Source organism: Priapulus caudatus, unplaced genomic scaffold, assembly GCF_000485595.1.
Source record: "Priapulus caudatus unplaced genomic scaffold, Priapulus_caudatus-5.0.1 Scaffold322, whole genome shotgun sequence".
NCBI lineage: Eukaryota > Metazoa > Priapulida > Priapulimorpha > Priapulimorphida > Priapulidae > Priapulus > Priapulus caudatus.
This window is the reverse complement of record NW_014577383.1, coordinates 77,566-93,443: the sequence shown is the minus strand read 5'-3', so window position 1 is coordinate 93,443 and position 15,878 is coordinate 77,566. Positions and strand designations below refer to the sequence as shown.

The following is a 15,878-nucleotide window of genomic DNA, read 5'->3' as shown; positions in this document are numbered from 1 at the left end:
TCTCTCTCTCTCTCTCTCTCTCTCTCTCTCTCTCTCTCGCAAACTCCCTGGTCGCCTTCCCTTGTAGTAACCGTTAGTGCTCCTGTGAGACACACTTTCTCCTAGCTTTCATGACTACGCCATGCACGTCTACCTCTCTAAAACTTTACCACTACATTGCTGGAGCCGTGACATGTAATTTGCAACAATTATTACAATACTACACAGATACACAGGTAACAATACTACACAGATACACAGGTAACAATACTACATAGATACACAGATAACAATACTACACAGGTATACAGATACACAGGTAACAATACTACACAGGTACACATTGCCCGACTCCAAAACGTGCTCGTTTTACATTTCAAATACAACCTGCGACCTAGATTCTGTAACTACGTAACAGAAGCAGGTGCAAATTGCTCGCCAAGTTCTGGCTATTTCAGGTTTCTATCTACCGATTAACTGTACACACACACGCACCAGCGTAAAAAACTGGTTGTTTTTGTCAGAATATATGATTGATATACACCTGCTGCATGCCAGCAGCAATTTGACATCGCGATGTGTGTAAACATTCTGCACGTGTATGCACTGCCGACAATGCCTCAGGCCTCACTTCTACCACGAGACCTCCCTCTCTAACTATCAAAAGACAAGAGATGGGAACGATGACCTACTTAGATCCGTTGAACCTTTCCTTGATATGTCAGACCCAGCTAATCGTGACGCTTCTGATGCCTCGGAATGTCCTGCACATTAAAATTTATTTCTTAAAATTTAAACAAACTCAACTTTATTTATACAATTAATGCTTTTAGAATGCGCGTTTTTCGATCGCAAAATAAATAAAACGCTGTAGAAACTACGGACAACAAATGCTGGTATCAACCCAAAACAGAAACCGCACACACACCATTGTTACCACGTAATACAGTAATAATCTGCGTTACGAAAATTTGCGCATACCTAATTTGCATATTTTACCACCGAACTTGTGATGTGAAATAAAAAGTTGCTTAAACGTTACTATCAAGGAATGAATGTGTTCAAAACACTTGGCATGCCTAATATCACATCGCTAACATTAACAAAATGTATATGCACGTTCAGCCAGCTGCCATGAATTCCAGTAAGCCACCTTTGTAATGAGCTAACAGCTGGTTAGATTGGCTTCCAAAACTGTAGAGGACATGCTTACATGTCCCCTGTTTACATAATGTACATGTTCCGGCAATCATTTCCCAAGTGTACTCCAAATACTGGGTACTAATTCTTATTAAAAACTCTACTTCCCTCTATCACCCATTACATAATCAATGTGTGTGCGTGCGTGCGTGCGTGCGTGCGTGCGCATGTGAGAACGCATCTCCAATTACATGATGAAAAGCAGCTGGAAAATAGGATTTCCTAATGATATTTGGTATTAAATTATATTTTTTTTCTAGAACGCATTAACTTTGTAACGCAGGGTCTTACTGTAAGAGAGTGCAGCATGATTACCAGCACACTACCACGCACGAAGACAGTAGTTTCACAGCTGGAGGTGTAGGTATCGCAATGAGTGTAGGATGCAAAATGAGGCTCAGGGCGAGAGGAATGGTGTGGTAGGAACAGGGGCATTTGTTTCTTAAATTTAATTTCCCTTTGCGTCGCTTACATGTGAAATTGCAACCATCCTTCTTTCAAAATCTTTTCAACGCAATCCACCCTTACACACCACTCGGGATGGTGGTTGCAAGGCAAGTTCAGCGATGGAACAAGCCACATATAGCTACAGCCCCTCATCAGTTTAATCATAATACTGCAGCAGTTACTTAAAGCAGCAATTCCACTGATATGCATGAATGTGCATTCTCAGCAGAAGGTGCATACATGCCAGCTCACAGGCGAAACACCGTCAGCTAGACATTACTGTAACGTCCTTTGACGTAAGGGTATCGCATATCCTCTGGATAAGTCGATGAGATAGAAGAGCAGAATTAAGAGTGCGATGACCTACCTAGGACAAATAAAACTGTCATCGGTGGTGTGATCCACCTAATCGCGATGCTAGCTTTTCTGCATCTAGTACACCTACAATTATTCAAACTGGTTTTGGAACTGGCGCGCTTATAACCAGGATTGAAATAAAGATATATACAGTGTAGCCCAGTTATATCGTGATGGTTTGGGTACATAAAACGTCATCGCGAAAAAAGGGGGTCCAACGGCTCATCGCATTATATCCGAATTCGCATTAAATCGGGGCGTGTAAAATCGGGGTTCCACTGTATATATATATACGGAGAGAAAGTATGTCTACTGTGTTTTTCCACTGATTTTCCAGCAACCGCAGGAGCAGTGCCATGCCAGACCATCCGATTTTCTAAATCATCACCGGTTAATGATTTATGTATTCATTAATGTATTCATTATGTATTTAATTATTAAACTGTAACTTCTACTACCTCCCTGGACAGGTACCCAAAGTCACTCTAACGTATCCTAGGCTGCTATACAAAATATTACAGACAGTTGCTTAACGTACAATGAACATGTGAGAGCTGTATTAAATGTATGACCGCGCGACATTTTAGAGTCGAAAAGAAAAGAATCCAAGTCAGAAGGCCTTGCGTTTTGAGGAGAGCAATCTATTGCACGCGGGACAAACGCCAGACAGATGAGCTGCCCACTACCCTCGACTCTCAACAGAAATTAATAATCAATAATATCAATAATTTACCATCGCTCAGTTTTTCTATTCGCAACAGTTCTTCAATCTCTTTCCATTTGCCCCCAGTTCTAGCTGTTTCCTTAACCCGGGGATAAAAATCAGAACTGCATTGTATGGCATGTGCACAGAGAATCTAGTGTATGGGATACGACGTATTTATAACCACCGTATATATATATAGGCTTGGGTAATTATTGAATTTTTTTCGCGTCTTGCACAACCTTGCAGCTAGAAAAAAAACTCACAAAAAATCACGTTAGAACGCACGTTAACTTTAATCACGTTTACCAGGCAAAGTGAAATTGCTGGCAACTTTCCGCATTGAAAAAATATTTTAGAAAAACTTGAGAAATACCCACAGTGAGAGAGAGAGAGAGAGGAGAGAGGGAGAGAGAGGGGGAGAGGGAGAGAGAGGGGGAAAGAGAGAGAGGGAGAGAGAGAGGGAGAGAGAGAGAGGGAGGGAGAGAAAGTGAGAGAGAGAGAGAGAACCAGCGCAATAAACTACAGTCAGAACGTGTGTGGTGAAGTCGTAAATAAAAATTCAAGTACGGTAAAATTGTCCAGACCATCCTAGTATAGATAGTACATAGTGCCAGACAGAGTGCTCTAGAAATACCACACCTACCTGCACAGGGAGTATGTATATCGAACAGAGAGGGGTTAAAGTGATTACGTCACCGTCAATCGTAAAAATAAAAAAATATTTCCACTTTTTAACAAAATATAAGTAATTCTGTTCACTTTTTATGGTTAAATTGCTGCATTATACTTCCTATTTTACTATATGGTTTGATATAAACATACACTCGTGACTCATACATAGCCCATAGCAAGCAATTAATGTCAGGAACATAATATCAAATCGTCCAGGTTTTTTGGATTTTTAACTAGTTGAGAAACAATCTTATCAGGTGAGAATTTGACGATACGTTTAGTCCCGTTAGTTCTTACTTTTAATGTAAAAAAATGGCAAAAAACATTTTACAAATATTACCATAGACAATTCGTGACGTAGTCAATTTAACTACTACAGGGACATTTCAGAAACCGTAGTTCATTCATAGGTCAGAGCAGGGAAAAAAATACATGGGGGCGGCGGGCGATTTCGCCCTCGAAATGCCAAAAAGAGCCCCCGAAAACATGATATCGGGGGCGACCCCAAAAGAAAAAGTCGCCCTGGAAATCGATTGTCCAGGTCGGTCCCGCGCCTTGCCGCTTTCGCTCGGCGTTGCTGCGCTGCGATGCCTAGGCCTCTGCCGCTAGCGGCAGCCGGTTCCACGGCGCGGTAGAATTCATTATACGGTGTGACTGTCAAGTGTTTACCATTTAAGCATGCATGTGTGTACTGTACTGTATTGCATTCAATCAAGCGCACGCCGCCGCCCGCGTGTATATACGTGTGTGCCTGTGCGCGTGCTTGCGTGTGTGCCTGCGCGCGTGCGTGCCTGTGTGTGCCGGTGTGCCTGCGGGCGTGCTTGCGTGTGCCTGCGCGCGTGTGTGCCTGCGCGCGTGCGTGCCTGCGCGCGTGCGTGCGTGTGTGCCTGCGGGCGTGCCTACGTAGACCCGTAGGACCAACGACCCGTAGGATTATAGAACGGTAATCCATAGAAAATCCTAATGAAATTCACACGTACATTTTTCCCTGCCGGCACACTCGTGTGTCATTCCCGATTGTAGCTTTTTCGTCAATTCCCCGAAAGAGTTGCTGTCGCTCTCTCATAGTCCAGCAATGCCTACCCTACATTTTAGTAGTGATTAGTACCGCGCTGAAACAATCGTGCCCCCCCCCCCGTACTTCAATCAATGCCACCCCTGCCAGCAGGCACTTACGCAGCGTCGATGTGCACAGCCATACACGTGACTCGCGGGCCGCTTTCTCAAACCCCCTGAGCTTCCAGGGCCCTTACGCGAGCCCTGGACCCCAGCCGCAAGAGACTTCGCGTATAAACAATCGATCCTCCTCGCTCGTACAGGCAGTGTGTATTAGCTACTGTGCTTGTGCGTATATTTGAGGAAACAGCCCTGGAAAGTGGAAAAAAAGCCCTGGAAAATGAAAAAGTAGCCCCCGAATTTTTTTTTTTGGGGGGGGGGTTGCAAAAAGAACCTCAAAAAAAAATTTTAATTTCTAATTTTTTCAGTTGTTCAGAGTGTCTACTGCAACAGCTGTACGAAAAACGTATCAAAGATGCCCCGGGCGACATGTTTTCAGCTTACAGGCTTACTGCATAATTATCATGTTAATTTCATTTACAGTGATCGAGCATGCTACCGTTTAAACAGGAAACCCAACGTACTCCTGTGTAAAATTACGAAAGAGTGAATTATTGTTGATCCCATCACGATGATTTACGTAACCTGGGTTGTCCTAACGCAGGGAGGTACCACATCGATATATTTCAAATGAGTCATGACCTTTTTTGTGGCTACTGTATAAGTGCATACAGTGGTTATTTTTAGAAGTTATCCCCAGTAATCACTGTATGACCACAGTTATACAGGACACCTTGATTGCAGATAAACATACTATCAGTGACCTAGAAAAATGCAAGGGGGCACCAAACTGCAAACAGCACCAGATCGACGTTATGACTCACTACCAAATTCATGCTAGGACAGCAACCATCACCAGCAGCAGCCATCAGTGGAAGTACAATGAGACCTACCTAGGACAAACGACACTTTCCTCGGTGGCGTTGCTGCATCTGATTGTGATGCCTCCCCGGAACCTACACGAATGCAAAGTGTTTCTAAAATTCGCAACTTTCTGGGCGGAGTTCAAGTACAAAACTTCAAGAACAACTGCAGAAAACACACAATTACAATTAATTCGTGCTCACCCAAACAGAGATTTTACATTCCTACCTAGTACCTACTCCCCAATAGCCCACATAGCCACCCCCAGTTCATATCCATTAGCTATTCATACAGCTAAGTGTTGATTCCCATGTATATTTATTATCTAAGCATTGATTTCTCTCACCTATTGTGACCGGTGGCGGTGGAGGTGGGACAGCTTTATCACTCTGAAAATGGCAAGCAATTTCCTCCACATCACATAATCACAAGTCACCTGCATCCACCGGTGTTACTGGACACAAAGGCGCCCCCTAGTGTCCCATGCATATAGACACATTACAGCACCCAACTCTCAAAGATGAAACAGTTATCCACATCCTTATTCAACATAGCAGTGCAAATAGTGCCTGGTGCTACTATCTGATGGTGAAGGAATGTGTGTATACCAGATAGATACCACAGTGAAATACTGTAGATACTCAGTATACAGCGCTAGTTACTCTACACTACAAACACATGGCTTAAAACATCCCTATGCCACCGTGAGATCGATTCTGTAGCACGAAATATCATAGACTCACTAGTCACTACGAAACAATCGACAGACGACATGCGGCAGCCTCTGCTGCCCCGACATCTTCATCCTCCTCCTGCGCTAGCAGCATCACCGATTCAACGCTCACCTCCTCCTTATTAAGCAGGGTTATCATTTCCTCAGCCTCCTCCTCCGCAATGTCCTCGGCGAGTTGCGTGCCGCTGCCGACGTAGAACTGCGCCTGGTGCCGCGCTCGCAGACTCAGCGGCTTCTCCGAAACAAACGACATGTGGGCGACGCGTGACGCCCCCTCTCCCGGTTCGGCGACGCGTGGCGCCCCCTCTACCGGTTCGGCGATGCGTGACGCCCCCTCTACCGGTTCGGCGATGCGTGGCGCCCCCTCTACCGGTTCGGCGACGCGTGGCGCCCCCTCTACCGGTTCGGCGATGCGTGACGCCCCCTCTACCGGTTCGGCGATGCGTGGCGCCCCCTCTACCGGTTCGGCGATGCGTGGCGCCCCCTCTACCGGTTCGGTGTCGCTCGGCACCGTGTCGCTGTCGACTCTGCCTCCCATGGATGACAGACTACCCGTCGTCGTAATGGCGTCCCCCGCGGGTGACTGCATCACGGGCGCAGATTGATGCTTGCGAGTCGTCGACGTCACAGTAGCGTCCGCGACGTCCCCCGCTAGCGCCCCCTGTGGCGGACGCAATGTCGGTAATCGGTGCTAATGAACGAGCTGCATCGTTTTAATTGGCATGCGAGAATGTCATTAGTGAATTACGGCCTAGCAGACGGATTGTGATTGCGAACCTGTATTTACACGAGATCAACAGAAACAGAGACAGACAGGCTAGGAATTTCGGTCAGAATTACTCTCGTTACATGTTCGTTAAACTGCCCTAAAACTCGTGAATTCATCTAAACATACATAATTTTTTCATTATAGGTATCCATCAACTGTGAGAATTAATTTACGATGTTCGTAAGTACTACGAACATTATTTCGTAACAATCTCCGCAAAACTTATCGTAAAATCCATGATATAAATCCCTGAATTGTATGCAAAAGAATATAGAAAGGGGAGTATTCGATTAGATTTTAGTACCTGTGTAGAGTTGGTTGATGTCGGCTCTCTGAGATTGGCTCTAGAGCGTTTCTTCCTATGCCTGTGGTGGTGGCCTTTGAGAGGCATCATTGGCTTGTGCATGTGCGGAAAACTATAGGAAGCCTTCCTGTGTTCTGAACGACATATTGGAAGCAGTGAGAGAATGTGCATATATATGTAATGCAAAACAGGCAGCGTGCTTGAAAACCGATATATATATATATATAATATATATATAAATATATACATATATATTCTTGCAGTGATTGATATAGGTAGTTCTAATCAATCATTGTTGCGAGAGAATGTAAATTATGTTTTAAAAGACAATGCTTGCCAATCAAATACCACAGCAAACTGCATGGTATGGCTTGATCAATCTAGCTACCATAACCTTGATAACCAGGTGGATGGGGGGATGGCTACCTCACTTATACAGATGGGTTAATTGAGACTTGATGACTCACATTCCACTAATTAAACCCCTTAAACGTTCACACAGACACATCATTGCTGAAGTGAATATATCTAGAGTAAGAAGGAGGGGGTTGCCTATATACTACCTCCATAATCGGCTGTGTTGAATTGCCGGGGAGGTTCGTTAAAATCTTCGGCTACGGTGGTGTCCGGTATTTCGAGCACATCAAAGGTCGCAGCCGGCGCCAGCATCTCTTCTAGGTCATCACTGGTCAGATCAAACGTGTAGGGATCTCCATCTGCTTCTATCGGGGAAATCGTATTACCCCTTTCCTTGTCCATCTGCAAACGATATACATGTAACAGTATATATTATGTGTGCGTGCGTGTGTACGTATGATATAGCCCTAGCTACACTACATCACCCATCACAGCTAGAGCATTGCAGTTATAGTACGTACAGCTCTAACTCTAAGCCACAGGTGGGTGATACTCCATTAAGAGTGTTCCCAATTCATTAATGGTCATAATAACATATATACATATATATGGTCATATATTAGTTTGTGGTTTAATGTCATTTAGGTTAGGCCTTAGGGTTAGGGTTAGGGTTATGATTATCAATCATTAATCATTAATGATATCAAAGTTGAGAACACTCTTATGGAGCATTAATTAGCTCAACAGGTGAAGACAGCTAAATATAAGTCAATCACTTGCATCTTCCTAAAAATCGCGTGCATACACTAATATAGCTCTAGTACTAGTAGTAGTACTAGTACCAGTAGTAATAGCCCGCGTAGCCGCAAGGCTATAGAACATTCTATTACGAATGCTAGGGACCAACTTATTCACGGTTCCTCGCGGCTATAAAACGTCTGAGGTAGGCAAGCAATGCCTCTTATCCGAAGTGAATATGTCTTAAGTTATATCAGCTACTAAAATTTAACCTCGAACTAGCGTTGAAATGTCTGCTTGTGGCATTTCTTGTGAACGAAAATTATTTACGAACTTCAAACGCCCATTTTGGTGGCGCTGCAGCAGCGCTAGCTCCAAGAAACGGTATTGCTAGGGTTAGAATACCGTATAGAGGTAGCTGTAGCTGTAGTAGTTGTAGCTCTAGCTGTAGTAGCTAGCTGTAGCTGTAGCTCTGCGGTAGCTGTATATAGGGTTAGAATACCGTAACTGTATAGACAATCCGTCGCACAGCCTGGTCGGGCTACAGCAGCGCCAGTCAGCGGGTTGGTCCCTAGCATTCGTAATAGAATGTTCTATATCCCTGCGGCAACTGTACGCGGGCTACGTACGATACAGTACTAGAGCTAACACTAATATTACTAAACCGCATACATGAATTAATTAAATACCTTGGATACTCCAGTCAGGGTTGACATAAACGCCTGGCACTGCACGCCACTTGTTGCACAAATCACACACAAGCGACACAACGTAGGCTAGTTACAAATCGCAGTGGCTACGTGTTTGGAACCGGTCGCCTAGCCTCCAGGCTACGCATCCTGACATCCACTCACACAAACTGCATGCAGTGCCCCTTCCCACACTCAGGATAATACAGTAGTATTGAGCCAGAGCGAGAGCGCCATCTGTCGTGGAGTTTGCCACTCACAGTGTCAGACAGTAACCGCGCGACTTGCGTACACGCATGATTGCGCAACGGGACGCTCTGCTGATTGCCGTAAATGCACTGCTGCCGTCTATCGTTTCATCCGTCCTCTCTCGCGCTCTCCTCCCCTCTCTCTTTCACACACACACGCACAGCTCTCTCTCTCTCTCTCTCGGTCGCGTAGCCACTAGCCACGGCCTACAGATATCATCAGGTAGGAGTCTATCAGTATCAGTATCAATATTCTGATATCATCTTCAATGATATTGTCACCTGAGCGATTCAAGCCAAGGGCAAGGATAGCGATGATGTCCAGGACGGTGATAGGATAGAATGATGTTTATTACTGGACATGCTCTCTATCCTTGAGCGGGTGGGCCGTAGCCGTAGGCTAGCATGTAGGACAACGCAAGATAAACACTAAACAGTGCTTATAACCATAGATATAACAGGTTTAGCAGATCAGAAACTGACCGCCCTTCTCTGCCTAACACAACGGACGACAACGGACGACAACGTGTTTACTAGCAGTAGCACACGCTTTCACGCTCGGTGTTTGTTGTCTGTTGAGTTGAGTAATGAGTACAGCTTGAACCCTATGCTTGACCATTGCCAACAAAGGCAAAATAAACATTACAAGTGACGTTCCATGCGAGCTGAGGAGCTGAGGTTTTTCAGCAGCTGACATATTTGGTTAGGTCAAAGGTGAAGTGCCCTCCGTCATTTCCGTAAATCAGCCATGAGCCATTTTGTATTTTTAGCAATATATTAAATACTCTTGTACTAGATAATAATACGTAATTACCGAATTTATAGTAGCCGTCTATAACGCAATGTTAAATAAAACAGCTAGTGCATCACATTTATTTATTTTGAACTATTTCTTGATCTGGTATTTTGCGTATAGTGTGAGCGGGAAATTGTTCTTCCTGCCACGTGCTGCTATGCAAAATCAGTGCACGCGTGGCAGAGATGTTGATCTATTTTAATTATTTATTTATTTAATGATCGTACATCGGCAAGAGGTCAGTAACCATGAGCTTGTAAATGTCTCACAGTAATATAATTCATAATAGAATAATAAAGTGCATAATAATACTTGTAATGAGGCATACTCTTAAATTAGTTTTATTTCTGCCTCTACGGTGGCGCCATGAGTCGGCAGGTGAATTCGAGCCTGACCCTTATAGGTTGACCCTTAGGCCTGACCTGGTTAGGCTGGTACCCGTCCCACTACGCCACTCCCAAGCTCGTTCATGCTAGTTCGTGCTCGTTCATGGGCCGGCAGAACCAATGGGGCCGGGAACCAGTCTAGCCTGACCCTCTCTCTGTCTTCACCCTTCTCTCTCTCTCTCTCTCTCTCTCTCTCTCGCCCTGTCTTCACCCTCTCTTTCCATGTCTACTCCACCCCTCCTCTCTCTCGCTCTTTCTCTCTCTTTCTCTTTCTCTCTCCATATATTCAACCCTTCTCTCTTTTTCTCTCCATATCTTCACCCCTTCTCTTTTTCTCTCCATATCTTCACCCCCCCCCCCATCTCTCTCTCTCTCTGTGTACCTCCTGATATGGTTACATTATAAAGGATGATTATTTCATTCACTATTAACAGTAATCTCTATTTGCTTCATCTCTGAGCTGTGAAGCATCGATTTAGCAAGTTTTCGAATAAAAAGAGTAAAGGTAGAGTGAAGCCATTTCAATTAGTATTATTGAAAACCGTGTGAACAGTGGCGTAGCTAGGATTTTTTCAGCGGGGGTGCACTGGGGGGCCATACATTTTCGTGGGGGGGGCACAATATATAATTTTATTGAGATGTGGTTAAAAACCTTCTTTCATTGTATTATACTGTTCTAACGGCATCGTTTTTAATTCAAATTTTTTTCATCAAGCATGAATTTTCAGTGGGGGGGCACCTGGGGGGGGCACAGAAAATTTATGGGGGGGGCACGTGCCTCCCCAGGCCCCCCCCCCGTAGCTACGCCCCTGCGTGTGAAACGTGCCTGTATCGTTTATAGATAGACAGACAGACATACAGATAGAGAGACAAACACACTGGAAAATATGCATAAATATAGGCGACACTTACGCTATTCAACTAGATGCACCTCACGATCTACAACAAACAAAAAGCCAAACACGGTTGATCACGTAACGAAATTTTATTCTGATCGTAATTATATATATATACACAGTGCCTTCTTAGTTTTGAAGATTTAAACAGCCATGACAAGACACTGCTAGTTTAAAATTTCTTGAGCAAAACATTTCTAGTAAATATGATACAACTGTAGCTGAGAGGGTCTATGTCCCCCAGGGTACTATCGGAGGGTACCCTGGGTACGGTTCGATATATCGGAACGTACCCTGGTACTATCTAATATGTCGGACCGTACCTCGCCTACTCCACTAACGAGTCTAGGGAGTCGCCTACGCCTACTCCCTAACCCTAACCATATCAGATTGTTACCAGGGTACGTTCCGATATATCGAACCGTATCCATGGTACCCTCCGATAGTACCCTGGGGGACATAGACCCTATGAGCACAACTGTATTCAAGTAATGCACACTCGAGTGAAGGAAAACTGCTTTTTTTTCACATACAACATCAGGGTAGGTTGACTCAACAGACATCAGTACTATACGACTTCATTACTATTACCAAGATTACACTATTTGGTTGTTGGGTATACTTATTGTTAGTTGTATACTTACTACTATATGCACACATGATTTTATACCACATAAAAGAATTTAAAATTAAAAGCTCATATATGCATATTTAGTTTGTAAGCCTTTTGAGACATAGTACCACACGTTATACAATCAAATTCGGGCAAATTCAAAAACGGTACGCCATAATGATTAGGATTCTTGTTGTCAATATACAACATGGAAAAAAGAACGTGCTAGTTTCAAAAGTTCCAACTAATCAAATGGTCTTTGTCTTGTTATTTTTGTCTACAACGACATTAAATTTAGTATATGAATTTTTGACTAACCAATCTATAACTAGCTTCAGTGTTTACAGTATATACTACCTATTTAATACAAATATGCATGGTGTACATATACACAAATTACTTATCATATGCTCACCTACAAATAGATACATTGACAATCATAAATTATGTGTTACGGTTTTACCACCTTCCCATTTTAAAATCTCACAGCACTGGTCAATTTAATTATGACAATAAAAATTAGCGCATACACAGTTCCAATAGAACATGTTTAAATTTAAGGAATATTGTTTTCATATGATAGATATTTTTAATTCGGAATTGTTGTGGACCTGCAACGTGCACCACAGGAAAAAAATCATATTCCCAGCCAGCCGCAACAATATGTACCCAAATGAATCACCTCGTGATAAAAAAAATGGTTGCCAGAAGCACATTTCATGCCGATTTTTGTCCCACAACCCTCACAGCATAACATAAAGTGATTAAATTACCAATAACAGCATGTCCAAGTGCTGGTCGAGATCTTATCGAAGAACTCGTTAACCACAAACGATGCTGACGATGGGAAACATCCCCGCGCGCTCACCCGAAGCCATTTTCGCAGCGACGTCGATTTTCGCCGATGTTTACGGAGCGTAGGCCGGTGGCGGACAGTCGGGAATCTCAGACTTCTTCATCTCGAGCACATCGTCGTACATTGGAGGCAGGAGAGCCTGCAGCAGATTGGGGACGTGCAAGTAGTTATCGAGTACGCGCACACAGTTGCCAGGCCCTTCCAAGTCCTAATCACAGTCATCAATGCCCGGTCAATTTCCGAGAAACGTTTGCAACACACAGAACCTTGCCATGTCGCATTAAATTGAGAATCGTACTGTGGTGACTGGCGCCACCTTCTGGCTGCACTCATAAGCTCTCATCTTGCATCCCACCCAAGTTGTTGTTTTAAAACTGACCGAAGAAAAGAAGGAGGAAAGGAAGCAAGATTTCGGAGTGAGATAGACGCAAAGGACCGACTTACCTCGGAGTCAACATCGAGGAAGTGTGTGACACCATCCACGTTGTTGGCCAGCAGCAGCCTACGCTGACACAGGTACTTGTAGCACGACCACACCACTCCCATCATGTACGCCTGCAACAACACGGCCACAGCAACATCAAGCCTCCGCCTAGAGACCACACATCGCCAGCAGCAGAGCTAGTTTACGCACACACACGCACGCACACACACACATACAGGCAGACAGACACACACACTAAACGTGCCATACGCACGCCAACAACAAAAACACTCAGAAGTACTAATTGGCGAACGTGCACCGATTGCTCTATGTGAAATGTACGTACACATACGCACTCATGACATGCACACACTCACGCATGCACACTCTCACACACAAGACACACGCGACAATGCTATACGTTAACCTACGAAAAATAGTGACACTGAAACATGTTCAAAGCAGACTGATCGGTCACCACTATAATATACGTACAATGCTTGGTTATGTGACCGCCATGATAGAAGGCCGTACTTTATTTATAACATAGATGGCAGCACCTTCTGGTACTGTGTAAACCATACATGACAACCACAGCCCCACTGCAAACAACCTCGTCACCCTCCTTCTCCTCTGCCCCCCCCCCTACGCACCTTCAGGCTGACAACCAGGGCGCAGGCAACCATCACAAATGCGCCAAACCACTGGTCATCTATGCGAGCCAACTCATCACGAAACATCACCTGCACAACAAAACAGAAGATGAGAGTATAAATGCTGGGCAATGGGGACAAGTGAAATTTAATGTCACCCTAATTACTTATAATCTTTATTCCTAATCACACAACCAATTCTAAAACCTTAACCCTGATGTCTAACCCCAACTCTACTGTAAAATCGTTAGTAGCAAGTATAAAAACATCCTAAATTAAAGAATTCACACTTCAGCCAAAACTACACCGATCACCTCTACATCGCATGCAACCAATGTTAGATGGAGCATAAAATTCCTGAAGCACTAGAGTTGTTAGACTAGAGTCCTAGACTCTCCGTTGTGAAGAACAGAGAGACTCGTGTAAAATACCGACGGCAAAAGAAACTCACGTTCTCCATCAGTTTCTGCTTCAGAACCGGCAGATAAGAGCAGTACCCAACGATGCTCAGCAGTGTGACGCAGAAGTCGAACACTTGGAGGCAGAAGAACGGCATCAAGTAACCCGGATGACCCTAGAAATACAGAAAAAAAAGTAAAATTATTTCTAAACAAAATCATTAAATGCAACTATTCGGACACAGTTCACAGCCTCAACTGAGGAGTGAAGGAGTATGTGAACGGTACAAGTTCACTGATTTCAATCACTCTTAGAATTCATGTATTGCTGTTCCAGGATTACACAGATAAGTGGCTAACCTTCACAGCCCCATAACACATCAGAGTGGTGATGAAGAAAGTGCAGGCTGTCAACACCAGACCAAGATGTGCATCCTCTGCAAAATACACACAACCGGGTACCCACATATACATCACAAACATACACGTGTAAAATTAACTTGCATTGGTGCTATGGCATGTGGGTTCCTAGTCTACAGAAGATTTTCAATTTACGATAATCGCTGATAGACAACACTGATGATGGTTTAACATCCAGATCTACTTTGTTTTTGGGTTTTTTCGAAGTGAGAGAGCGGGGAAGAAGAAAGAGAGAACAAAAGAAATGAGAGCAAGAGAGAGAGAGAGGGGGGCAGATAGAAATCAGAGACAGAGAGAGAGAGACATAAACAGACAGAGAGAGAGACAGAGAGAGAGAGAGAGAAAGAGACATAGACATAGAGAAAAAAGAGAAAGAAAGATTGACATAAAGAGAGAAAACAAGGGGGAGGGGGAGAGAAAGACACGGAGATAAAGATAGCTCGTGAACAATGTAATAGCAATAACATACGTATGGACCATTTTCTGTCAATGCCATATGCCAGCAAGTCGAGGCTATATGCATCATCGACTTGAGCATATGGGTCACTACTGTTGATGACGGTCGATTCCTGCGGTGACATCACTTCATCCACCACCTCGTCAACAGGTATGATGTGCACCTGGCTGTCTTTAGGAGCCAGGAACACGTTCGGGTGGAACATCATGACTCCGATCATGGACAGAACCAGCATGTTCATGAACTGTAAATCAAGGAATATATGTTAGCACATGTACACGCGTCGTAAGTTTCTTCGTCCGAGAGACAACCATGCCCACTTAGCATATTCATGCTAGGTGGCTAAAGCACACTCCTTTGTATAAGACATTTTTAGTGTATGAGGCGTGAAGACTGCATTGTGAACTCTCCCTTCGTCTCTGTACTTACTAACCATACACTGAAATATATTGTAATCACAGTAAATGTTGAGATCGGAAATAAATTGACGCGTTCATGCCAAAATGTGAGCTTGTGTGTCTGTTAGAATCTGCTATCACAACAATGATTGGCAAGAGCTGCATACAAATCCTGATAGGGGGATAGGACGCTTACCTTCTAAGAACATCGCATAGACATTGAACAACAACTATCCAATTTTACATCAACCATTTAAACAGGTTCATTTTTTATGACTGCAAATGTGTGTAACTAATTTTAAAATCAGAGGACCATCAGATTTTCAAAGTCAATAGTCCGATGGACCATTGCATATTTTGGTCCCATTTACAATAAACAATTACTGTATCGTTTGATACATT

At 43.8% G+C, this 15,878-nt stretch overlaps 2 protein-coding genes across 2 annotated transcripts in view; both read right to left on the bottom strand.

The window, feature by feature from the left end:
• The window catches only part of LOC106809004, a 21,524-nt gene extending 12,425 nt beyond the window's left edge, over positions 1-9,099 (bottom strand). Inside the window, exons 1-7 of the mRNA XM_014811943.1 lie at positions 8,932-9,099; positions 7,711-7,906; positions 7,148-7,281; positions 6,187-6,735; positions 5,688-5,730; positions 5,371-5,433; positions 672-743 (exon numbers count right to left, since the gene is read on the bottom strand). Coding sequence (XP_014667429.1) covers positions 672-743; positions 5,371-5,433; positions 5,688-5,730; positions 6,187-6,735; positions 7,148-7,281; positions 7,711-7,906; positions 8,932-8,958 — 1,084 coding nt within the window. The 5' untranslated portion in view covers positions 8,959-9,099. The remainder of the gene's footprint in view (positions 1-671; positions 744-5,370; positions 5,434-5,687; positions 5,731-6,186; positions 6,736-7,147; positions 7,282-7,710; positions 7,907-8,931) is intronic.
• A 2,559-nt stretch (positions 9,100-11,658) lies between these two features.
• The window catches only part of LOC106809021 (lysosomal-associated transmembrane protein 4A-like), a 6,888-nt gene continuing 2,668 nt past the window's right edge, over positions 11,659-15,878 (bottom strand). Inside the window, exons 2-7 of the mRNA XM_014811967.1 lie at positions 15,091-15,322; positions 14,562-14,638; positions 14,255-14,377; positions 13,804-13,893; positions 13,171-13,281; positions 11,659-12,865 (exon numbers count right to left, since the gene is read on the bottom strand). Of these exons, the coding sequence (XP_014667453.1) occupies positions 12,779-12,865; positions 13,171-13,281; positions 13,804-13,893; positions 14,255-14,377; positions 14,562-14,638; positions 15,091-15,322 (720 nt within the window). The 3' untranslated portion in view covers positions 11,659-12,778. The remainder of the gene's footprint in view (positions 12,866-13,170; positions 13,282-13,803; positions 13,894-14,254; positions 14,378-14,561; positions 14,639-15,090; positions 15,323-15,878) is intronic.